Source organism: Pristis pectinata, chromosome 31 (assembly GCF_009764475.1).
Source record: "Pristis pectinata isolate sPriPec2 chromosome 31, sPriPec2.1.pri, whole genome shotgun sequence".
In the NCBI taxonomy this organism is placed as follows: Eukaryota; Metazoa; Chordata; class Chondrichthyes; order Rhinopristiformes; family Pristidae; genus Pristis; species Pristis pectinata.
The window spans coordinates 9,241,552-9,266,759 of NC_067435.1; the positions used below are offsets into that span (position 1 = coordinate 9,241,552).

At 46.7% G+C, this 25,208-nt stretch overlaps 1 protein-coding gene across 2 annotated transcripts in view; it reads left to right on the forward strand.

Annotated features, from left to right (window-relative positions):
* The window catches only part of LOC127584886 (collagen alpha-1(XI) chain-like), a 327,113-nt gene that overhangs the window by 186,461 nt on the left and 115,444 nt on the right, over positions 1-25,208 (forward strand). For both annotated transcript variants that reach the window (XM_052041855.1, XM_052041856.1), the window contains 10 exons: positions 979-1,023; positions 3,213-3,266; positions 4,788-4,832; positions 6,029-6,082; positions 10,104-10,211; positions 12,881-12,934; positions 16,893-16,946; positions 19,426-19,470; positions 21,611-21,664; positions 24,851-24,895. In XM_052041855.1, coding sequence (XP_051897815.1) covers positions 979-1,023; positions 3,213-3,266; positions 4,788-4,832; positions 6,029-6,082; positions 10,104-10,211; positions 12,881-12,934; positions 16,893-16,946; positions 19,426-19,470; positions 21,611-21,664; positions 24,851-24,895 — 558 coding nt within the window. The remainder of the gene's footprint in view (positions 1-978; positions 1,024-3,212; positions 3,267-4,787; positions 4,833-6,028; positions 6,083-10,103; positions 10,212-12,880; positions 12,935-16,892; positions 16,947-19,425; positions 19,471-21,610; positions 21,665-24,850; positions 24,896-25,208) is intronic.

Here is a 25,208-nt window from a genome sequence, read left to right on the forward strand (position 1 = left end):
ACCTTTGGACAGATCATGCTGCTGTGCTAAAAAGCTGAGGTTAGCAATAAACCTTTTTGGGTCCTGGGAAGTGAATATCCATCACAGGAGGAAACCAGAGCACCTGGGGGAAACCCACTGTGGTCACAGGGAGGATGTGTAAACTCCACACACACAGCACCAGAGGTCAGGATTGAACTTGAGTCTCTGGAGCTGTGTGACAGCAGCACTACCCAATACTACTCCTGAATCATTTCATGAAGTTTGCAAGTTGCCAGAGTAGATATGGATACACAAGAGATTCTGCAGATGCTGGAATCTGGAGCAACACACACAAAGTAGATATGGAGTTGAAGTTTCTCTTGGCTGCGGTGCTTAGAACCAGGAATCATAAAGTAGAGAAAACAAAAATACTGTAGATGCTGGGAATTTGAAATAAAAATGGAATATGGTGGAATCACTCAGCAGGTCAGGCAGCATCCATGGAAAGGGAAGCAGAATTAACCTTTTGGGTCAGAGACATTTCATGAGAACTCTGACAAAGGCTCTCTGACCTGATACATTAACTCTTCCTTCAAAGTAGGAGACTGGCCATTCAGGACAGAAATGAAAGGAAATTTCTTCACCAAGAGGTTGGTGAATCTTTGAAAGTCCCCAATGAAGAGGGCTGCAGAGGCTCAGTCACTGAATATATTTGCTACAGAGATGGATAGGTTTTTAGATATTGTCTGAAAGGATCTGTGGTTTGTGCAGGAAGGTGGTGCTGAGTTTAAAGGATTAGCCATAACCTTATTATGTAGCAGAGCAGGCACGAGGGGCTGAATGGCCTGATTCTATTCCTTATGTTCTTCTTATATGATGCATTCTATATGATCTTCTTATATGATGATATATTATTATTATAGAATTGTCTGCAGGACTCTGTCTGGCACCAACCAAGTGCTGTTTGATCGGCAATCACGGATTAGATTGAAACAATGATTATAACTTCTTTTACAGGGTCATCCTGGTCGAGAAGGCCCAACAGGTGAAAAGGGAAACATGGTAAGTGGTTTACTGACTGGTTAGTGTAATGGGTAGTGATAAGTTAGTTAGTGAATGGGTTTGCTGCAGAATCAATGATGTGTCATTGCTGGAATCCACTGCTTGCTCTAGTTTGGCACTGGATTTACAGTTACTTGGTCTTCAAATTGGAGAACCATTCTTTCCTCTTACCTTAATGGGAATTCCCAAGGTTTCAGACGTGAATTTCATTGGCTGGATGTCTGTTACTCCCTCTGCATCTTTGGTAAGCAGCACTAACTACACAGTACAGGAGTATTGACCTCTCACACTCTGCCTCCAAAACTCAATCCTGTCAGCTCGTTGGAATTGAATTTTAGACGCAGGATAGAGTGGTAGGTTCCATGTTACTGGACAGGATTGAACTTCTGAACTCTCGATCTCAGATGTACCTCAAAGATCAGAGGCTGGGTGCCCACAGGAGGTGTCTCACGTCCTGATGCCCCAAAGCCTTTCCACCATCTACAAGGCACATGTCACTATTGTGTTGGAACACTCTCCACTTGCCTAAATATGTATAGCTCCTGAAGATGTTCACATTCAAGTTTATTGTTGTCATAGATTATACACAGGGTATAAGTGCTACAAAAATTGTCTTTTTGCAGCCAGCAGCACAATACATTACAAGACGAGGACAAACTTTATTAAAATAAGTGTAATTTATGTTAATTAAGTTTAACATAAATTATGCATAACTTGAATGTGTAAGCTTACACGTACAAACTTGATGCTATCCAGGACAAAATAGCCCGCTTGATCGCCACCCCATCCATCACCTGAAACATTCATTCTCTCCACCACCAGCACACCATGGCTGCAGTGTGTACCATGTACACTGTAATTATTCAAAGTCCAGTTTATTACCATATGCACAGGTACATGTATACACAGGTGCAATGGAAAACTTGCTTGCAGCAGCATCACAGGTGCATAGCATCATATAAGCAGCATTCACAAGAAAAGCATAAATTGTACACAATTTTTACAAGAAAGGATACAATTAGAATGTAAAAAAACAAATTCCTTGTTAGTGCAAAGTGGTCAAAGTGGTCATAGTGTTGCTAAACTGTAGTGATTAGGGTTTTGCTGGTTGGTTCAGGAGCTGAATGGTTGAAGGGAAGTAGCTGTTTTTGAACCTGATGGTGTGGGACTTCAGGCTTCTGTACCTCCTGCCTGATGGTAGCTGTGAGAAGATGGCATGGCCCGGATGGTGCCTTCTAGAGGCAGCACCTCCTGTAGAGACTACCAGTGGTGGGGAGGGATGTGCTCGTGATGTATTGGGCAGAGTTCACTACTCTCTGCAGCTTCTTACATTCCTGCCCATTTGAATTGCTATATGAGACATGATGCAACCAGTCAGGATACTTTTAGCAGTACATCTGTAGAAGTTTGTTAGAGTGTTCGGTGACAAGCTGAACCTCCTAAGAAAGTAAAGATGCTGACGCGCTTTCCTTATGATTGCGTCTATGTGCTGGGCCCAGGACAGGTCATCTGATATGTTAATCCCCAGGAATTTAAAGCTGCTGATTCTCTCCACCGCCGATCTCCCAATGTAGACTCACCTAGGCTACTCCAGTAGCACCTCACAAACCTTCACATCTACCAACAAGAAGGACGAGGGCAGCAGGCACAACTTTCCTTCCAAGTTACATACCATCCTAACTTAGAAATGTGTCCCCATTCCTGCCTGGAACTCCCCCCCACCAGCCCTCCCCCCAACAGCATCTTCACTACATGGACTGTAAGGTTCAAGCAGATAGCTCACCACAACCTTCTCAAAGGCAGTAAAGGATGGGCAATAAATGCTGACCTTGCCAGCATTGCCCACAGCCTGTGTATAAAGGAATAAATACCCTCCCTGAGGGAACTGGTGTCAGTGAAACTGTGGCTGAATGAGATACTTCTTAGCAAAGTGGCTGGAGGCATTGGAACCAATGATAGTGCATGGAGAGACTGCAAATGAGGGTGATTATAACTCCATTGATTAGAATCTGTCAGCTTCCTATTGTTGCTTATTCAATCGAGCTAGTCAACTCAAAACCTGCTGACAACTCTTTTTAATCAAAAGCTATTTTACAAAAGGAAAGAATAGTCTAACTTCCTATTTTTGAATTGTAGTTTCTGATTACAGCAAAATGCTATTGAAATATAACACAGTGTGTTCCCTGCAGGGTCCTCCAGGTGCACAGGGTCCAATAGGATATCCGGGAGTCCGAGGTGTCAAGGTGAGTGTGTGTGTGTGTGTGTGTGTGTGTGTGTGTGTGTGTGTGTGTGCGTGCGCGCGTGTGTAAGGAAACGAGGTGTTAAGGTGAGTGAGTGTGTAAGGAAATGAGGTGTCAAGGCGAGTGTGTGTGTGTGGAAATGATGTCAAGGTGAGGGCATCATCTGTGCGTCTATGTTTATGCACGCGTGTCTGTGTGTATGTGTGCATGCATGTGCACATCTATATCAGTGTGCAATTATAAATATGTAAAGAACGAAATTAGACGTGTCTGAATTTTTGTGAGTGATCCTTTGTAGGAAATCAAGAGTCTTGCCTCTTGATTTCCTACAAAGGATCACTCTTGAGAATTCACCCACACACGACAAGTGTGCACTTGTACGCAAATGCATCAATCCACAGGTGTGCCCATGTGTATACAGCATTAGACAGATCCCCATGTGCATACCACATATATATCTCTCAACTACTTTATTAAAATATCCCTTGTTTAATGTGGGGCAGAGTGATTATTAAATCAGCCTGTAAAATTTGTCTGCATTTGGCTCTCTGCAACTTTCCTATCCATGTACCTGTCCAAATGTCTTTTGAACATTGTAATTATACCCGCCTCTACCACCCCCTCAGGCACCTTGTTCTGTATACCCACCACCCTCTGTGTGGAAAAACTTGCCCCTCAGGTCCCCTTTAAACCTTTCCTCTCTCACCTTAAACCTATGTCCTCTAGTTTTAGACTCCCCCACCCTCAGTAAGAGACTGTGACCTTATCTATGCCCCTCGTGATTTCATAAAACTATAAGGTCACCCCTCAGCCTCCTCTGCTCCAGGGAAACTCAAGCCCTCCAGTCCTGGTAACATCCTTGTGAATCTTTTCTACACCCTTTCCGGTTTAATGACATACTTCCTATTGCTAAGCACCATTCCAGTAAACGTTTGCTGCATTCTCTGTGGCAAGTACATCGTTTTTTTGGGCAAGGAGACCAAAACTGTACACAGTACTTGAAATGCAGTCTCACCAACCCCTTCACATGATCGGAAGGAGTCCAGGACATTCACATGGGCCGAGTTTTATCCATGTTGACCAATTCTTCTCACAGAAAGTGGTGAATCTCGACTCCAGAGAGTTGTGGAGGTTAAATCATTGGGGGCTTGAGACGATAGATACATTTTTGACAGATGAGGGAATTGACGGCTATGGGGGACTAGCACAGAAGAGGAGATGAGGCCTGGGGCAGATCAGCCATGAACGTACTGAATGATAGGACAGGATTGAGGGGCCGAGTGGCCTATTCTTGCTCCTATTTTCCTATGTTCTTATGCATTTACTTCCATTTGATGATTCCTTTCTCAACCAGTAGCTAGTCCAAGTCCTTGAACTTCCACAGTGAGTTGTCACCCACATACCAGCGGGAGTCTATTCCAAATGCTCCCAGGGAAGTACAGGAACTTAATGGACCAGTTAATTCGGGATCCCATCCACAGACCCAGTGATGTTCTGACCTGCTGTGAACATTGTTTGTTTCAGGGTGCGGATGGAGTCAGAGGACACAAGGGGCACAAGGGCGAGAAGGTGAGGAAGATCCCGCATCACCTGTATAACCTGCCTCCTGGTATGGCCAACTTTCCTGCAGCTGATCCTCAGTGATTGATGCTGGCAAGCAAAGGAGTAATCGTGGGGCATGCAAGTGTTGTTTCTTAGTGGATGCTTTCTAAGTTTCCTGTTAGGAAAAGGCTGTGTGACTGGGTGCGAGAACTGGAAACTTCCAGAACAAGGTACAACTGGAGGTGGTAACTGGACTGTTATCTGATTACTATTCTCTGTTGTAGAAGCAGTGCGAAGTGTGAGGAGAGAGAGTCTGTGCTGCATATTGGACTTGTTACTGTGGCCTCTCAACAACGCTTTGTTTGTAGAGCCAATGCCTCAAGGGAGCTACCAGGAATGAGGCATCTGTCGATAACCTGGGCCACATGTACAAAGTGGTCGGGATATCTACCGGAGCCCTCCAGCAGGGAATGTGGAGAGAATAGGTCACAGGAGAAATTAGTGTGGAATGGGATTGCTTTGCAAACTGGCATAGTAATTCGTTTATTATTGTCACTTGTACCGAGATACAGTGAAAAGCTTTTGGTTGCATGCCATTCAGACAGATCAATCCAAACGCAAGTACATCGAGGTAGTACAAAGGGAAAAGCAATAACAGAATGCAAAGTATAGTGTTACAGGGAAAGCGCAGTGCTGGTAGACAAATGCAAGAGTCACGACAAGGTAGATTGGGAGATCAAGAGTTCACCTTTATCGTATAAGAGGTCCGTTCAAGAGTCTGATAACAGCGGGATAGAATCTACCCTTGAGCCTGGGGTACATGTTCTTAAGCTCTTGTATCTTCTGCCCAACAGGAGGGGGGGAGAAGAGAGAATGTCCAGAGTGGGTGGGGTCCTTGATTACGTTGTCTGCTTTCCCAAGGAGAGGAAGCGTAGACAGATGCATAGACTCGATGGTGCGGTAAGGATTTTGGAAACCAAGTAGCCTTAGACAACAGGGACTGGACTTCCTGTGGTCCAAGAGGGGGATGCCCAAGCTGAAGAAGAGCGGGTGGGTGAATCTGCCACCCTCAGCGGGATTGGGCTGGAGAAACAAGAGTGATCTCTCACTGACCTCCCACCTCACAGAAATAAGCTCTCTGTGCTTGTGGGGCTTTTGCTGCACTGCTGAGAGGCATTTCTCACCGGGCTAATCAATGGTTTCTGACATTCATGTTTATACAGGGGGAAGATGGATTTCCCGGCTATAAAGGTGATATGGGTCCCAAAGGGGATAGGGTAAGTGAAATGTGCGATAACAAGCCTGAGAGCAATGTACTCGCTTTCCTGCAGAGGATCTCAGTCCCTCACTTTATGTTGGTCTTTGTTACAGAGTGTCTCCCCTCTCTCCCTGTTTCCATCATCTCTGCCACTCCATCCCACTCCCCCCCTCTCATTCCACTCCCCTCTCCATCCCCATCACTCCTCCATCCCTCTTCCCCTCGCCATCCCACTCTCCCCCTCCATTCCTCTTCCTCCTCTCCATCCCACTCCCCTCTCTCCATCCCACTCCCCCTCCATCTCCCTTCCCCCCTCCACCTGTTTCTCTCCACCCTCTATTTCTTTCTCTCTACCTCTCTCTCGCTCTCTCTCTCTCCTCCCCCCACCTCCTCTTTTCTCCCCAATGGTACCCCCACCTCCCCAGCGTACCTCACCCTGCAGCACCCAGAGGGTCCATTCGGTCTGCAATACCTGTGTCGGCTCCCTGATAGTGCAATGCACAGAGCTTCAGTGTCAGTTTTCAAAAGGCAATTGGATAAACGGGTGAACAAGTAACTGTAGCAGGGGCAGGAGGAAGGTGTAGGACTGCAGGATTCCCCTTCAGAAGACCCAGTGCATGATCAATGGGCTGAATGTTCTCCTAGACTGATAACTGTTCAAATAGTTCCCCAGTCCCCGAGTCACTCTTTCCCTATGATCCAGGCTGACATTTGTTCTCCACTTGCTCTGAAAAGGGGCAAAACTTGACAGCAAAAGTCATAAAGTTGTACAGGACAGAATCAGTCCATTCTGGATTTGGCAGAAATCTGAGGATCCAACAAAAGCTGGAGTAGTCTTTAGTGTCAGAATCTCCCAAAACCTGTTGCTGCTGATGAGTGGATGTGCAGTGTCATCTCAGCCCCACAGAGAGACCCACACCCTCTTAGGACCATCTGTCTCACCAAGCTCACCAGCCACTCGTCATTGGGAGCAGGTTGTTCCAAGGCACTGTCTATCCCCCAACTAGAAGCTCATGTTGACATCTGTCAACTGATGATTTATGATTAGTCATAGAGTTATACAGCATGGAAAGAGGCCCTTCAGCCCAAATTATCCATGCTGACCAAGGTATCTTCCTGAACTAGTCCCATTTGTCTGCATTTATCCTATATCCCTCTAAACCAGTCCAAATGTCTTTTAAAGTTGTAATTGTACCTGCCTCTACCACCTCCTCTGGCAGCTTGTTCCATATACCCACCATCCTCTGTGTGAAAAACTTGCCCCTCAGGAACCCTTTAAATCTTTCCCCTCTCACTTTCATTGTATCTGTATAACTGTTGTATCTCCAGCATAAATAATTTTCAGTGTTGAGGATTTGCAAAGTCTGGCTGTTTGGAAACAAATGGCACAATTTCTTTTTAACCAAACAAATCTGTGAGTGTTTGTCATGTGGGTTTAGCAGCTGCTAACAAGACCTCCAACAAGCTCATTTTGCTACCATTTTAAACTATGACTGAGGGTAGTTGGAGGTATGCAACGGAAAGAGGTCTGTGCCATGGATAGTGCCAGGATTTAGACCGGGATTTCAGGGAGACAGGAACATTGCAGAAACTGAAAGTTGTTGTCCCTGCTTCCCCACTCGAGGGCAAAAAGGAAAGAGGAATCTTGCTAAATGTCCTGCATTTGTGTCTCGCCCTTGAATTAAGCTGCATGCCAGGAGCTAAGAGGCCCAAGGTTTTATTTCATTTGCATAGAAGCAAATTAGGATATGGTAATTTAAGAAATACCTTCGATGCCTTTTTTTTCCAAAATGTCTTGTCAAAAATTTCTTGCTTAAGTTTCTAATTATTGTATTTTTAAAGGTGCTTGGATTATTTCAAATGCTTAGAAATAATGTTTTCTTTTCTCAGTGTTATGCCCGAAAGTCATTTTGTTTTAAGATAAGATTAAGATATTTATATATTAGTCACATGTACATCAAAACACACAGTGAAATACATCTTTTTGTGTTACTGAGAATGTGCTGGGGGCAGCCCGCAAGTGTCGCCACTCTTCCGGCGCCAACATAGCATGCCCACAACTTCCTAACCCGTACATCTTTGGAATGTGGGAGGAAACTGGAGCACCAGGAGGAAACCCACACACACACAGGGAGAACGTACAAACTCCTTACAGACAGCGGCGGGAATTGAACATGGGTCGCTGGCGCTGTAACAGCGTTATGCTAACCGCTACACTACCATGCGCCCAGAGTGCAATTCCCAGACTGTTTCGCTGCAGAAATTCGTCTGGGTGCTTCGTGGCGTGAGTCAGCTCACGATCCTGATGTTCTTCCTTGGGGGAGGGGGGATGCACAGAATGATGTAATTATCCTTTGGAAGCAAAAAAATCAAAGTAATATAAAAAAGTAAAGATGCAGGAAATTGAAATTAAAAACAGAAAATATAAATACTCAGCAGGTCAAGCAGCATCTGTGGAGAGAAGAGAGTTAAAGTTTCACGTCCAAGACTGGGAAAGAGAGAAACAGATTGGTCCAGGTAGTGGAGAAGGTGGGAGAGGGCAATAGGAGGAGCAAAGGGAATTTTTTCCTAATATCTCCTTTGGGAGCATTGTAGAGGACCAGGGAGCATGTTGCCCCTAAGAGTGCCCATTGAAGCTCAAACAAGGAGTCCAGATGAAAGGTCTCAACCCGAAACTAGACTCCTTGTTTGAGCTTCAATACCAGATACTGATCAGTACTTCAAATACTAGAGAGCATAGCTTCAAAGTGAGAGGAGGAAAGTTTAAAGGGGATGCAGGGGGCAAGTTTATTTTACACAGAGAGTGGCGGGTGCCTGGAATGCACTGCCAGGGGTGATGGTGGAAGCAGATACGATAGTGGCGTTCAAGAGGCTTTTAGATAGTCATATGAATATGCAGGGAGTGGAGGGATATGGATCACGTGCAAGCAGAAGGGATTAGTTTTAATTTGTCATCATGCTCAGCATAGGCATCGTGGGCCGAAGGGCCTGTTCCTGTGCTGTACTGTTTGATGTTTATGAAACATCGACTGTCCATTTCCCTTGACAGATGCTGCCTGACCTGCTGAGTTTTTCTAGCAGATTGTTTCTTACGAGGAACCCTCCCTAGCTGGAACTTTGGCTAACTTTCTATCCTGTGGCTTCCCCGGGGTCTGAATCACTGACACACTCCCACCACCAGCACACCCACCTCTGACCGCTCAGGCTGAATTCTGACCTGTGTGGTGAAAAAGCTTTTGAGATTTATCAACTTAAAATTCTTTGATTATGTTTTTGAAATTCTGGGAAATATTTAGAGTGACTTTAAACAGAATTGGCAGACAGTTGTATCAGGGCCATATCCCTAGATGGTTTCCCTGTTTGTCTTGTGAGACAGTTCTGTGGCTGCCCTTATTTGGTCTGCCATTTGGGATGTCCTATTCAACCCCACAGGGGAACTTCCAGTGCTTTTTATAAGTTCCCACTGGGAACTGGGCAAGATCTGGTGCAAAAAAAAACAAGCTGCTGGAGGAACTCAGCGGGTCAGGTGGCATCTGTGGAGGGAAATGGACAGTCGATGTCTCGGGTCGAGATGCTTCACCCAGGCTGGTCATTGGGGTGACATCCATTGATGGTTTTCCCTGGAACTTGGGCCGGTAGTGTAGCAGGCACGGTAGTGTAGCGGTTAGCGTAACGCTTTACAGTGCCAGCGACCCGGGTTCAATTCTGGCCACTGTCTGTAAGCAGTTTGTACCTTCTCCCCATGTCTGCGTGGGATTCCTCCGGGTGCTCCGGTTTCCTCCCACATTCCAAACATGTACGGGTTAGGAAGTTGTGGGCATGTTATGTTGGCGCCGGAAGCGTGGCGACACTTAAGGATGGCCCCCAGAACACTCTACGCAAAAGATGCATTTCACTGTGTGTTTCGATGTACGTGTGACTAATAAAGACATCCTATCTTATCTCTTATCAGAGGCACGATGCAGCCCCCTTGTGGCCGTGGTGTGGCAGTAGGAGCTCTTGCGATGGTGTGTACTGACTAGCTTCTTCTTGTCCTGCAGGGCAATGCTGGTTTACTGGGCCAGCGTGGCGAGGATGGACTCGAAGGGATCAAAGGTCAGATGGGGCCCCTTGGCGAACGAGGATCGAGGGGTCCAGCCGGTGAAAAGGTCAGTTTGCGGTTCTTGCCCTCTGCATTAGCCAGAGGGTGTTGCCCCAAGTAAAACTTGACTGCTCCCAGTTCACATATCTGTGCCTGTATAAGAAGAACAAACTGGAAGGACTTCAATCAATAGGGCAGAGGTGGAATTCAGAAGGGAATGGAGTCATTACCAAGCATGTCCATCTTAGCGGACTAACCATAGTTACCTAACCACAGTTAGAATGCAAATCCCGGTTGGGCACGTTGATCATGAGTTGGATGAGGAGGGATTGCGATGGAGAAGTGGGGAGTTAGGGGTTGTGGTGGGATGTACAACCAGGGGACTCTGTGTCGGGAGGATGGGGGAGCAGGCAGGGAGTGCGTGGTAAGTGACTGTTGGATGCTGTTGATGGATTGATGGTATTGAATCCAAACTCACACCAGTTATCGCCAAAGAAATGCCTGCAGGGGTTTCCTCCCACATCTGTATCATCAGCCATTGCCCCCTGAGGATTTAACCTTGTGCGATGTGAGCAGGCAAGGATAGTTTGCAAGTTGGTTTTCTTACAAGAGAGCAGGGGGACAACATTGTGTCCTACAGCACAGAAACAGGCCCTTCAGCCCACTCAGCCTGTGCTGACCATCAGGCACCCATTTACGCCAATCCTATGCCAATCCCGTTTTATTCTCCTCACATTCCCAGCAATTTTCTCCCATTTTCTACCACTCGCCTGCACACGAGAGGCAATTCACAGTGGCCAATTATTCTCCCAACCCGCACGTCTGTGGGACGCGGGAGGGAACTGGAGCTCTCAGGGGAAACCCACGCAGTCACAGGGGAGAACGTGCAAACTCCACACAGGCAGCACCAGAGGTCAGGATTGAACCTGGATCACTGGAGCTGTGAGTTGGCGGCTCCACCATCTTAGCCGCTGTGCTGTCTGGGAATGACTTCCAATCACGAAACGCACAGCCGCCAATGATGCAAAGCAACAAAGTGAGCAACAAACCCTGGTCATCCTAAATTTGTTTTTGGAATCATAGAATATTTATTGGAGGTCATTTGGCGCATTAAATTTATGCCTTCTCCTTGTAGACTAATCCCATGTCCCATTCCCCACTCTTTCCCACAGCCCTGAAAATTGTACTCCATCAATTACCGATGCATTTCCCTTCCACAGCACTGAGTGTGTTTCTATTGCCCCCACAGCCAATGAACTGCAGATCATAAATGTGCTTTTCCAGAAAGAGCAGACACCCCCCCAGAATCTCTGCTCTATCTTTTGCTCAGGCATTTAGATCTGTGTTACTTGTCCGTGAACAATCTGCCATCAGGGATCCAATGCAGGAAGTATTTCATGAAGTGTCACAGTTGTAATGTTGGAAGTGTGGCGGCCAGTTTGAGAACAGGAAAACGGAAGCATGATCCTGGTGCAAATGTTGAATAGCAGACCGATTAATGTCAGGGATGGTTCAATAAAAATTGTTGTGGGAATCTTAGCAGGTTGGAGGTGATTGCAGTGATGGGGAGAGGTGAAATCAAAGAAGGGTATTGGTATTGATTTATTATTGTTACTTGTACCGAGGTACAGTCAAAAGCTTGCCCTTGCATACTGATCGTACTGATCAATTCATTACACAATGCAGTTACATTGAGTTAGTACAGAGTGCATTTAGGCAGTACAGATAAAAACAGTAACAGTACAGAGTAAAGTGTCACAGCTACAGAGGGAGTGCAGTGCAATAAGGTGCAAGGTCACAACAAGGTAGATCGTGAGGTCAGAGTCCATCTCATCATATAAGGGAACTGTTCAATAGTCTTATCACAGTGGGGTAGAAGCTGTCCTTAAGCCTGGTGGTACGTGCCCTCAGGCTCCTGTACTTGATGGGAGAGGAAAGAAGAGAGAATGACCCGGGTGGGTGGGGTCTTTGATTACGCTGGCAGCTTCACCAAGGCAGCGAGAGGTAAAGAAGAGTCCACGGAGGGGAGGCTGGTTTCCGTGACGCACTGGACTGTGTCCACAACTCTCTGCAGTTTCTTACGGTCCTGGGCAGAGCAGTTGCCGTACCAAGCTGCGATGCATCCAGATAGGATGCTTTTTATGGTGCATTGATAAAAGTTGGTAAGTGTCAAAGAGGACACACCAAATTTCTTTAGCCTCCTGAGGAAGTAGAGGTGCTGGTGAGCTTTCTTGGCTGTGGCATCTATGTGATTTGACCAGGACAGGCTATTGGTGATGTTCACTCCCAGGAACTTGAAGCTCTCAACCCTCTTGACCTCAGCACCGTTGATGTAGACAAGTGCATGTACACCGCTTCCTTTCCTGAAGTCAATGACCAGCTCTTTTGTTTTGTTGACATTGAGGGAAAGGTTGTTGTCATGACACCATGCTACTAAGCTCTCTATCTCCTTCCTGTTCTGCAACTCATCGCTGTTGAAAACAAAATAGTGAAAGTCAATAAGTTTCTGGACCAAGGAGCAGGGCTGAGTGTGACCCAAGGAACGTGGTATGGGGGTAAAGGTGGAGTCCACTGGGTGAGTGGGACTCGATGCAAGTTCCAATGTGGCTTGTTGGGGAAGCTGAACCTTCCGTTCAGTGTTGGCTGATGAACCAACCTTTGGAACTGTTTTTGAAACACACACGGCGGATTTTATGATTTTTTTCTGATTGTGTAACTTTTTTTTTCAAAACGCAGGGAAACCTGGGAGTTCCGGGCCTGCCGGGGTATCCAGGACGAAAGGGGCCAAAGGTCAGTGTTCAAAGTTCAACATGTGCATGCTAACTACATCAGCATCCTGGCTTGGTTTGTGGGAATATATTTTCATTGATTCGCTCAGCAAAACCAGCATTTGTTGCCCATCCCTAACTGCCCCTGAGAAGGTGAGCCGTCTTCCTGAACCATTGCAGTTCCACAGGTAGCTATGTTAAAAGCCAAGGGTAAGAGGCTGCATTCTCTCTCTCTCAATGAAGATGGTCACTGTGGTGTGAATGGCACTTCCCACTTGTCAATCCATCCCTGAATCTTGCCTAGGTCCTGCTACATGAAGGCATGGGCTGCTTCACTTGCTGCAGACAGAATTCTGTGGGGGTAAAATGCAGAGGGATCCATGGCCCAATTGCAAAAATAGCACAGATGCTGGAAGTCTGAGATCAGAACAGAGAATGTTGGGAATACTCAGGCAGCATCTGTGGAGCGAGGAACAATGAAGGGTCATTGATCTGAAATGTAACTGTAAGATTTTATTTTCCTTGTGTTTTACCTTGAGTGAAGCTCAAGAGATGTCAGAGTTCATCCTGGATCACAATCCAACATCACACAGAGTGTTGCCTGGATCATAGAAATTCACAGCAAAGAAGGAGGCCATTTGGCCCATTGACTCCATTCCACCCCAAAATATGCTATCAAGCCATTGAAGAAAGAGTAGGCCATGTGGCTCTTTTAACCCATCCCTCCATTCAGTACGGTCACGGCTGATCTTTTACCTCAGCACCACTTTCCTGCACTAACCCCCCGCATCCCTTGATCCCCTCAAGATCTAAAAAACAATCAATCTCTGTTCCAAACATATTCAGCAGCTGATCCTCCGCAGCCTTCTTGGGTGGAGACTCCAAAGATCCACAACCCACTGGGTGAAGAATTTTCCTGTCCTCTCTCTCCTGAATGGTCGACCATTTTGAGGCTGCACCCCAGCCTGGTGAAATATCAAGGTCAAGCTCCATGGGAACTGTATGGTCCCAACTTCTTGAAGTGGGACATCTGGATATTTTGGGGAGTGATTTGTAGATCCCCACTAAACACCGGTTAAGAAAGGTTCTCGTCCCCCTCCTCTAATCCTTCCTTTGGTGAACTGCATCCATGTTCACTAGTTATTGACCTCTCTGCTATGGGATGTAAGTCATTCTGATTCACCCTGTCTGGGCCCCTCATGACTTCATAAACTTCACTAAACCTCAGCCTCTTCTGTTCCAAAGAAAACAAGACAGCCTATTTGATCTTTCCATCTCGGAGACTGTAATTCTCCAACTCAGGCAACATCCTCAGTCGTGTTCCCCTTTGTAATGTCATCATGGAATTGACACGTGGAACACCAAAATCATGACAAGCTTGGCTAGAATCAAGGAAAGCCACAGCACAGAAAGACACCATTTGTTCCGTCGGTTCCATGCCACTCTACATCCATTTGGTTAACAAAAATTTATCATTACATATTTGAAATTAATAACTGATCTTGCACCATTTTGTGGACAGTTCCAAATCTCTACAAGCTCTCTGTGTTCCTGCTTCTCTCTCTCCAGCAGCTGTGTCCAACCTTCACACTCCCCTCTCCCCAACTCGCTCCATCTGCCTCCCATTTTTTTCTGTCTCTTTGTCTGCCTCCATCTATCATTCACCTGCCACTGTCTACCAGCTCCAGCCACTTCCCCTCCCCTCCCCTCCCCTAACTGGCGGAACCTGCCCGTCATCCTTCACCCCTCCTCTGTCCACCAATCACCTCGGGCTCCTGTCTCATCACACTGACAACCAGTTCTGGCAACATCCTCATAGATCTTTTCTCCACTCTTTCCAGTTTAACCATGTCTAGCTCCAATTTTTTATCTTAGTTCCGGACTCTCTAATGAACAAAAATAATTTCTTGCTACTTACCTTATCATTCGTCCTTATTATTGGAAACTTTGAATCAAACCATCCCTTAACCTTCTACATTCCAAAGAATACAACTGAAGGTGGGTTGTTTCATAACTTAACCTTTGGGAAATTGTGGTTCCAGGAGGAAGATTGAGTTTCTGGGATAGTTTTAGCCAGGATACTGAAAACTGAGACTTCACAAAAGAACATAGAACATAGAACAGTACAGCACAGGAACAGGCCCTTCAGCCCATGATGTTGTGCCAAGCTAATTAAACTAGTAAGATAAGAAAAGATAAGATTTCTTTATTAGTCACATGTACATCGAAACACACAGTGAAATACATCTTTTTGCGTAGAGTGTTCTGGGGGTAGCCCGCAAGTGTCGCCACGCTTCTGGCGCCAACATAGCATGTCCACAACTTCCTAACCTGTACGTCTTTTGGAATGTGGGAGGAAACTGGAGCACCCGGAGGAAACCTACACAGACACTGGGAGAACGTACAAACTCCTTACAGACAGTGGCTGGATTTGAACCCAGGTCGCTGGCGCTGTAAAGCATTATGATAACCACTATGCTGCCGTGCCTATAATTAAACACCTAACTAAACTAATCCCTTCTGCCAACACAAGGTCCATATCCTTCCATTCTCTGCGCTTTCATGTGCCTGTCTAAGAGCCCCTTAAACACCTCTATCACATCTGCCTCCACTACCAACCCTGGCAGCACATTCCAGGCACGGTATAAAGAGTCTTGACAATGAATAGAAAAAGATCAGTCCTGTAATAGTCGGTAATGGGACTGGGAAGTGGTTGAACAATGTGTGTAAGTGGTTACCAAGCAACAATGGGAATTAGGACAAATATCTGAAGAGGGGTTGTAAATGAAGGAAACTGGGCAGTGGTAACACCTTGGAGATTCCCTGCCAAAGAGCTTTCTCTGAGGCAATGGGTTGGATAATCTTCTGTTTAGGTAACAGAGTCATAGAGTCAAACAGCGTGGAAAAGGGCTCTTCAGACCAACTGGTCCATGCCGACCAAGATCCCCATCTGAGCTAGTCCCATTTGCCCACATTTGGCCCATATCCCTCTGAACCTTTCCTATCCATGTACCTGTCCAAGTGGCTTTTAAATGTTGTTAATGTACCTGCCTCAACCACTTTCCTGGCAGCTTGTTCCATATACTGACCATCCCCTGGATGAAAAGTTGCCCCTCAGGTTCCTGTTAAATTTCTCCCATCTCACCTTAAACCCATGCCCTCTTGTTCTTGATTCCCCAGCTCTAGGAGAAGGACTGTGCACATTCACCCTACCTATGCAGGCACGGTAGCATAGGCATAATGCTATTACAGCGCCAGCGACCTGGGTTCGATTCTAGCCGTTGTCTGTAAGGAGTTTGTATATTCTTCCCGTGTCTGCGTGGGTTTCCTCCGGGTGCTCCAGTTTCCTCCCACATTCCAAAGACGTACGGGTTAGGAAGTTGTGGGCATGCTATGTTGGCTCCGGGTGCGTGGTGACACTTGCGGGCTGCCCCCCGAACACTCTGCACAAAAAGATGTATTTCACTGTGTGTTTTGATGGACATGTGGCTAATAAAGATATCTTATGCCCCTCATGATTTTATACACCTCTGTAAGGTCACGCCTTATTCTCCTACTCTGCAATGAAAAAGGTCCCAACCTGCTCGACCTCTCTCCGTAACTCAGTCCCTCGAGTCCCGGCAACATCCTCGTAAATCTCCTCTGCACTCCTACCAGCTTAATGGCATCGTTCTTATAGCAGGGTGACCAAAGCCCTAACACAATATTCCAGGTGCAGCCTCACCAACATCTTGTAAAACTGCAACATGACCTCCCAACTTCTATACTCAATGGCCCCTGACTGATGAAAGCCAGTGTGCCAAGTGGGCCAGCTGTTCCCTGTTGATGGGAAATCCCAAAATTCATGTGACAAATGGTCCTCTTTTGCGATGGACATTCTTATCAGTGACAACTGTATCTGATTTTATTGAAACACAGTGCTCTGAATCTTGTGTGTTTTTGTGATCCATTTGGTAATTAGCTTTTCTTCTTCTTGCCAGGGTTCAGTGGGTTTCGTGGGACCCCCAGGATTAAACGGAGAAAAGGGCAGGAGGGTAGGTGTGTCCATCCAGCACTTTGTCTGAATATTGGCCAATTTTTTTCAGGAGTTAACTGGCCAGCTTGAGCTGGCTGGAGACAGCTGTTCCCATGGAGATCGCTAACGCACGGTCGCTAATGGGTGGATACGTCCTAGACTTGTACGACCCTAACGTCACTCTGAAGCAAGCTGAGTGATGGAATACATCACAACCATCAATCCGTTCCCATGGAGCCCAGTGATGGACCATGCTCATAGCTCAAGTTCAAGTTTCTTGTCATGGGCACACATACCCAGGGCATAAATGCCATGAAAATTAGCTTTCTGCAGCAGCAGCACAGTACATTACAAATATGACAAATGTAAATTACCTAATCTTAAATTAACATAATTTATACACAACTTACACAGCACAATGAACAAAAATAACATAACAAGAGTAGTTTCAGTTGAGAGAAATATAGTCCAAGGTAGAATGAGGGTTTTTCAGGTTGGTTCAAGAACCTGATGGCAGTGGGGAAGAAGCTGTTGTTGAACCTTGAGGTGTGGGGTCTTCAGGCTAGCTTGATGGCAGCAAAGAGGCACATCATCCATATGGTGGGGGTCTCTGATGATGGACGTTGCCTTCCTGAGACATCGCCTCTTGTGAATATAAATTCGCCGATGACGCCACTGTTAGCAGCATCTCAGATAGTGATGAGGAGGTGTACAGGAGTGAGATAGGTCGGCTGGTTGAGTGGTGTCGCAACAACGACCTCGCACTGAACATCAGCAAGACCAAGGAATTGATTGTGGATTATTCCTCTTTTGCACTATTTATTTATTTGTGTAAATTATGGTAATTTTACATCTTTATGTCTTGCACTGTACTGTACAATCTGTTGGAGGAACTCAGCGGGTCGAGCAGCATCTGTGGGAGAAGAGAAATAGTCAACGTTTCGGGTTGAAACCTTGCATCAGGACTGAGAGTGGCAGTTGTCTCCTATCTTCACACTCCCCTCCCACCCTGCCTCGCTTCATGTTTTTTCCCCTTCTCTCTTTGTCTGCCTCCATCCATCCTTCACCTACCAGTCTCCCAACTCCACCCCCGTTCCCCTCCCCTACCTGGCACCACCTGCCTGTCATCTCACACCCTTCCTCTGTCCCCCAATCGCCTTGGACTCCTTTCTCACTACTCCTCCTCTTTATGCCGGCCATCTCCCCTCTCCACTCTCAGTCCTGATGCAGGGATTTGACCCGAAATGTCAACAGTTCCTTTCCTCCCCACAAGATACTGCTCGATACACTGAGTTTAAATTTTTAAAAAATTTTTTATTTACAGCGTGGTAACAGGCCCTTCCGGCCCAACAAGTCTGTGCCACCCATTTTAAAACCCAAATTAACCTACCCGTACGTCTTTGGAATGTGGGAGGAAACCGGAGCACCCAGAGGAACCCCACGCAGACACGGGAGAACGTACAAACTCCTTACAGGCAGCGACAGGAATCGAACCCCAATCGCTGGCGCTGTAATAGTGTCGCGCTAACCGCCACGCTACTGTGCCGCCGTCCAGCACATTGTTTGTTGCATTTGAGCTTTATATATCATGCTTGGCGGGGAGGGGTAATGACTTGTCTGGGTCAGGGGTGGTTCACAGTATGGGTACCAGAACAGGGATTCTCCCATTGACTTGGCAGTGTCAGGTCTGGGAGTACTTAATCGAGCAACAGACCTCCAAAAATACTGCCCACAACTGCATCTTCCTTCACATGAATATGCACAGTCCAAAAGAGGGAGGGCAAGAATTAGACGACAGTAGTTATTGAGTCACAGAGCACAGAAATAGGCCCTTCAGCTCCCACTGAACACCCATTGGCACTAATCCTACACTCATCCCATTTCATTCTTCCCCAGAGTCTGCCACTCACACACTAGGGGCAGTTTATAGTGGTTAATTAACCGACCAACTTGGGATGTTGGGGGGAAACTGAGAGTGCCTGGGGGAAACCCAGGTGGTCACAGGGAGAACGTGCAAGCTCCACACAGACAGCGCCTGAGATCAGGATCGAACCTTGGTCGCAGGAGCTGTGAGGCAGCAGCACTACCAGCTGCAGCGCTGCACTGCTCCAATAATCCAGGATGTTTTAGTCATCTGAAGGACAACAGCACAGAGAGCAGTCATTATTTTTTGTTTTGTGAGATGAGGTAGAGGTGTGTGTGGGGAGGGGTGAAGAGGAGGATCCTGGTGGTCAGGGGTATGTCCACATTCTCTTAGGTGACGGACAAGGCGATGGTCAGATGTCAACAGCTGGAATGGTGGAACAGCCCAGCACCATGTATCATTGTTGCCCTGGAGTGCTGAAGGGGAAAAGAGGGAGGCATAGGGCAGGGGTCGGGGTGTGGTGGGTAGGGAGAGGGGGAGAGATAGGGAAAGGGGAAACAAATGACTGGAGGGGGGAGGAGGAGGGAATAACTCCTGAAGTGATAATGAGGTCTTTCTTCTGATCTGCTGCCAGGGTAGAGCTGGTCCTCCAGGAAGCCAAGGAGCACGGGGGCCTGTGGTGAGTATCAGCACCCAGTGGTCCTGGGGATCAGCCGTGACATCATTGGTCATACACCTTGTCCTCTTCTATCCCCCCATCGATCTCTTCTCTGCTTCCCTCTTCCCCTCTTCCTGCTTCATTCCCTTTCTCCTTCCACCTTCGTTCTTCTATATTCTCTTCTTCCTTTCTCTCTTTTCCCATTTCCTACTCCTCCCCCTCACTTTCTTTCCATCATCTTCTCTTCATACCTTTTTCTTTCCCCCTATCTTTCCCCCTCTTGCTTCCCCTTCCCTTTTTACCCCTTTCCCTTCCTCCTCTCCTCTTCACCCCCTCGCTCTCTCCACATTCCCCCTCTCCCCTTCCCTCGCTCCACACTCCCCCTCTCCCCCTCGCTCTCTCCACATTCCCCCTCTCCCCTTCCCTCGCTCCACACTCCCCCTCTCCCCTTCCCTCGCTCCACACTCCCCCTCTCCCCCTCGCTCGCTCCACACTCCCCCCTCCCCTTCCCTTGCTCCACACTCCCCCCTCCCCTTCCCTCGCTCCACACTCCCCCTCTTCCCTTCCCTCGCTCCACACTCCCCCTCCCTCCACATTCCCCCCTTCCCTCTCGACATACCCCAACTCCTCTTTCCCCTTTTCTTCCCCTTTCACTCCTCCCCTCACCTATCCCTCTCCTCTGCTCTTCCCCCTTGACACTCTCATTTCTCCTCCTCCCCCCTCCTTTTCCCCCTCCCTCCTTTCCCTTTACCGCACTCCCCCTTTCTCCCCCTCCCTACTCTTCCCCCCCCCGTCCCTCATCCCCCATTTTCCCAGTCCAACACTATTTGAATATCCCTGCCTTTCCATCAGCCCCCTCCATTTCTGTGTTTCACTCACTCACTGCATGTGGTGTTTTCCACATTGAAATATCCACCTATTTTATGAAAAAAGGTTGACACCTCAAACCTCTTTACACCCCACCAAGTTCTTGTTGACATTCTTTTGGCATTGCAGTTGAAAACATGGCAGCTAATTGATGCACAGCAAGCTCCCATACCCAGCTGGGGCTTTGTAGCTCTATAAAGCTCAAACAATCCAATTTTAGTCCTCCTTTGGGGGGTAAAGTATTGTTCGGGACATTGAAGAGAACTCCTAGTTTCCTCCTTCATTGTGCCCTGGGATCTTTCCTATCCACACCTCAATGAACACCAATTAACGTTCCTCAGTACTGTGTACTGAGTGTTGGCCTTGAGCTGTGTTTGAGTACCTGGAGCGAGACTTGAACCTGTGGCCTTCTGACCCAAGTACAAGGCTGCTACCAACCGTGCCACAGTTAATATCATGTACACTTCATCTTTTTTTTAAATTAATTCACGGGATGTGGTCATCACTGGCGGTGAGACTATTCAATGTCATAAAGTCATACAGCATAGAAACAGGCCATTTGGACCATCATGTCCATGATGAACAGTGAGCACCCATCAATATTAAACACACCTACCAGCACTTGGCCTCTACCCCTCAATGCCAAGAAGATTCAAGTGCTCATGTAGACACTTCTTAAATGCTGCCAGTGACTCTGTTTCTACCACTTTCTATGGCAGTGTGTTCCAGGTACTCACCACTCTCCAGGTGAAAAAGATCCCCCTCGGATCCCTTCTCAGTCTCTCAGTCCTTACTCTCAATCTATGCCCTCCAGTTTTATCTCTGCCCACACCCTGAACTGAGGACCCATTCGAAGACCAACCATATTGGTGGGTCTGGAGTCACATGTAGGCCAGATCGGGGAAGAACGGTCGATTTTCTTTTTAACCAGATTTATTTTTAACAATAAATCCATAGTTTAATGGTAACAATATTGAAACCTCTGCATTTTTAAAAACTGAACATTTATTTAATTGAATTTAAATTCCACAATGGGATTTGAACTTATGACCCTGTGTCAGTCCTCCAGGTCTCTGGATACTGGTACAGCAACTTAACCACTATGCTGCTGCATAGAAAGAAGATAGTTTGGAGCATGGATCAGCACTGTTAAAGTTACCCAAATTCCCTGGTGTGTGAGGTAACTTGAGGGGAGTTAGATTCACTGCTGCTCAATGAGGAGGTTAAACAAAAGAGGAATCGAGGAACGCTGTGTGAAGCAGAATTCACTTTCTTCTGTTTTTCCTATTGTTAGGGGGAGCGGGGCGAGAGAGGACACAGAGGATCCTCAGGAAAACCAGGCTCCAAGGTAAGGCATTTCACTGTTCTTGCTTCTTATTGAAGTGGCTACTAAAATACATCTTGATTGACTCTCTACCACCATCTAGGTCATTAGATATCCTTAAAAAATGAACAAAATCCCATTATGGAATGGATGTGTTTCATCAAGTGATTGGGAGTGAATTATCAGGTAAAATATGATGTAACACAACTCAAGCCAGTTGGGTGGAGGAATTATTGAAACTTGCCCTGTTGTTTAGGACCATCAAACCATTCCATTGGATAGTCATAGAGTCATACTGCATGGAAACAGGCCCTTCAGCCCAACTCATCCATGTCAATCAAGATGCCCACCTAAGCTCCTACCATTTTCCCATATTTGACCCATGTCCTTCAAAACCTGTCCAAGTGTCTTTTAACTGTTTTTGTACCTGCTTCAACCACTTCCTCTGGCAGCTCGTCCCATGTACGGACCACCCTCTGGGTGAAAAAGTTGCCCCTCAGGTCCCTATTAAATCTTTTCCCTCTTGCCCCTGCACCTATGCTCTAGTTCTTGATTCTCCAACCCTGGGAAAAAGACTGAGAACATTCACCCCATCTCTGCCCCTCATGATTTTACACACCCCTCAAGAGGTCCACCCTTCGGCCCACTGTCTGTGCCGACCATCAAGAACCCATTAACACTGGTCCTATATTAATCCCACATTCTTCTCACTGCCCCCAAGATTCTGCTGCTCACCTACACACAGGGAGCAATTCACAGTGGCCAGTTAATCTACCAACATTCATGTCTTTGGGGTGTGGGAGGCATAGATTGGGTAGAAATTCAGAATCTTTTCCCCAGGATGGAAATGTCACATAATAGAGGGTGTGGATTTAAGGTGAGAGGGGGGAAAGCCATTGGATCAGAGTTGGACATATCTTAGTGAGATCTCCTCTCCTTCCACGCTCTGGAGAATACAGACCTGGTCAACCCAAGCTCTGCTCTTTGGACAGTCTCTATGTTGCTTGGATATAGATGTTCCTACCTATAAGTTAAAGTAACATACAATAGGTTCTGAGGGGTTGTCTTCTACATATAGCCATTTGACCTGTTGTTGGAATAGTACAGGAGGTAACCACTTGACCCATTCCCTCTCCTGCTCCCATTCCCCTGTCCTTTGCCTGTAGCCCGACAAATTATCCTCTTCCAACTGTCCATCCAATTCCCTTTTGAAGGCACTCATTCACTCTGTTTCCACCACCCAGACAGGCAGAGAATTCTACATCATGAGTACCCTCAGTTTTAAAAGAATTTTTTTTTTCTTCACAATCATCATGTAACCTTTGGTTATAACCTTAAATCAGTGTCCCATAGTACTTGAACCATCTCTATTTACTCTTTCCAAACCAGTTACCACGTTCCCATGGTGTCCAGTGGATGATGACTGGTTAGGATGAGGAGCAGTTGTCATTGTGATGTACCCCTGCTCTGGTTTCAGCTGCAGTAGAAGGTTCTCCACATTATATATGGTGACAAGTCAGAGTCGAAATTCTGGGATTGAGCCAAAGACACGCTTGGCATCAAGTGGCTGAGGCCTCCCTCACGCTTCCCATCTTAGCATTGCCTTGTTGAGGTGCCTGGGGAAGTTGGTTAGTGTGTGGCATTGTGGGTTTCACCCTTGTTTCCAGCCACGTAGGACCTTCTGATCCATGAGAGCAGGTCAGAGGCTGGATATCCCATGGCGGCTGACTCACCTCCTGATACCCCAAGGTCTTTCCACTCTCAGGAGTGTGATGGATCACTCCACACTTGCCTGGATAAGTGCAGTTCCAAAAGATAAGATATCTTTATTCATCACACATACATCGAAACACACAGTGAAATGCATCTTTTGCATAGAGTATTCTGGGGACAGCCCACAAGTGTCGCCACGCTTCCAGCGCCAACGTAGCATGCCCACAACTTCCTAACCCGTACGTCTTTCCAACGTGGGAGGAAACCCACGCAGACACGGGGAGAACGTACAAACTCCTTACAGATAGTGGCCGGATTTGAACCCGGGTCACTGGCACTGTAATAGTGTTACGCTGACCACTACACCATGTCTACCATACTCAAGAAGCACAACACCATCCAGGACAAAGTAGCTGACTTGATTGTTGCTGCAACCACCACCCTAAACATTCCCCCTCTCTATCACTGGGGTACCCTGGCTGTGGTACGTTACCATCTTCAATGTACCTGGGGCGGCACTATGACACAACTGGTAAAGCTACTGCCTCACAGCGCCAGAGAGCCGGACTCAGTCCTGCCCTCGGGTGCTGTCTGTGTGGAGTTTGCACCTTCTCCCTGTGACTGTGGGGGTTTTCCCCTGGATGCTCTGGTTTCCTCCCACATCCCAAAGACGTGCAAATTGGGAGGTTAATTTGCCGCTGTAAATTGCCCCTAGTGTGGAGGTGAGCGGTAGAATCTGGGAGGAGTTGATGGGAATGTGGGGAGAGTAAAATATAGAATCAAGGAAGGATTAATGTAAATGGATGGTTGCCGGTCAGCATGGATTCAGTGGGCTGAAGGGCCTGTTTCTGTGCTGTATCTCTCCATGATTCAATGACTCTCTTGACTACTCCAATAGCCCCTTCCAAACCTGCGACCACTTCTCACTCAGATGACGAATTTTCACTATTTCACTAGCAAAATAAAAAGTGAAAACCAGAATATTGCATCTCAAAACTAATCTTAATGAAATAATCTTCATTAAGGACACCAATCTTCATGTCAATAATGAATTATGCTGTGCAAATTCTTAATCTTTCATTTTAATCAGTAATGTAACCAAGTTAATGAAGTTTAATTTGCTCTATTCCTCCTTTCCCCCACATGGGCAGGCACGGTAGTGTAGCGGTTAGCGTAATGCTTTGCAGTGCCAGCGACCCAGGTTCAATTCCAGCCACTGTCTGTAAGGAGTTTGTACATTCTCCCTGTGTCTGTGTGGGTTTCCTCCAGGTGCTCCGGTTTCCTCCCACATTCCAAAGACGTACGGGTTGGGAAGCTGTGGGCATGCTATGTTGGTGCCAGAAGCGTGGCGACACTTGCAGGCTATCCCCAGAACACTACGCAGGAGATGTATTTCACTGTGTGTTTCAATGTACATGTGACTAATAAAGATAACTTATCCTATATAGACTTTTCTTCAGTAATAATGATCTTCTGATACTTCTATCTCTTCTCCAGGGAAATGCTGGCATTGATGGTCCGCAAGGTGCACCTGGGGAAAAGGTAAGATCTTTACTATGGAAACCTATAGTCAGCCTAGCTCTTAGTGTTCTGCGCACTGTTCTAGTCTCCATCATTGCAAAGAGGTTGGAAGGACGTAAGAGCAAATGCAGAAGGAGAATTGCAAGAATTAACATAATCTGTCAGTTCAAGTCTATCAGGAAGAGTTGAACTGATGGCTTTGAACAGCAAAGAGAAGATTGAGGAGTGATTCTGTGGAGACACAAGAGACTGCAGATGCTGGAATCTGGAGTAACAAATAATCTGCTGGAGGAACTCAGCGGCATCTGTTGGGGGAAAGGAATTGTTGATGGTT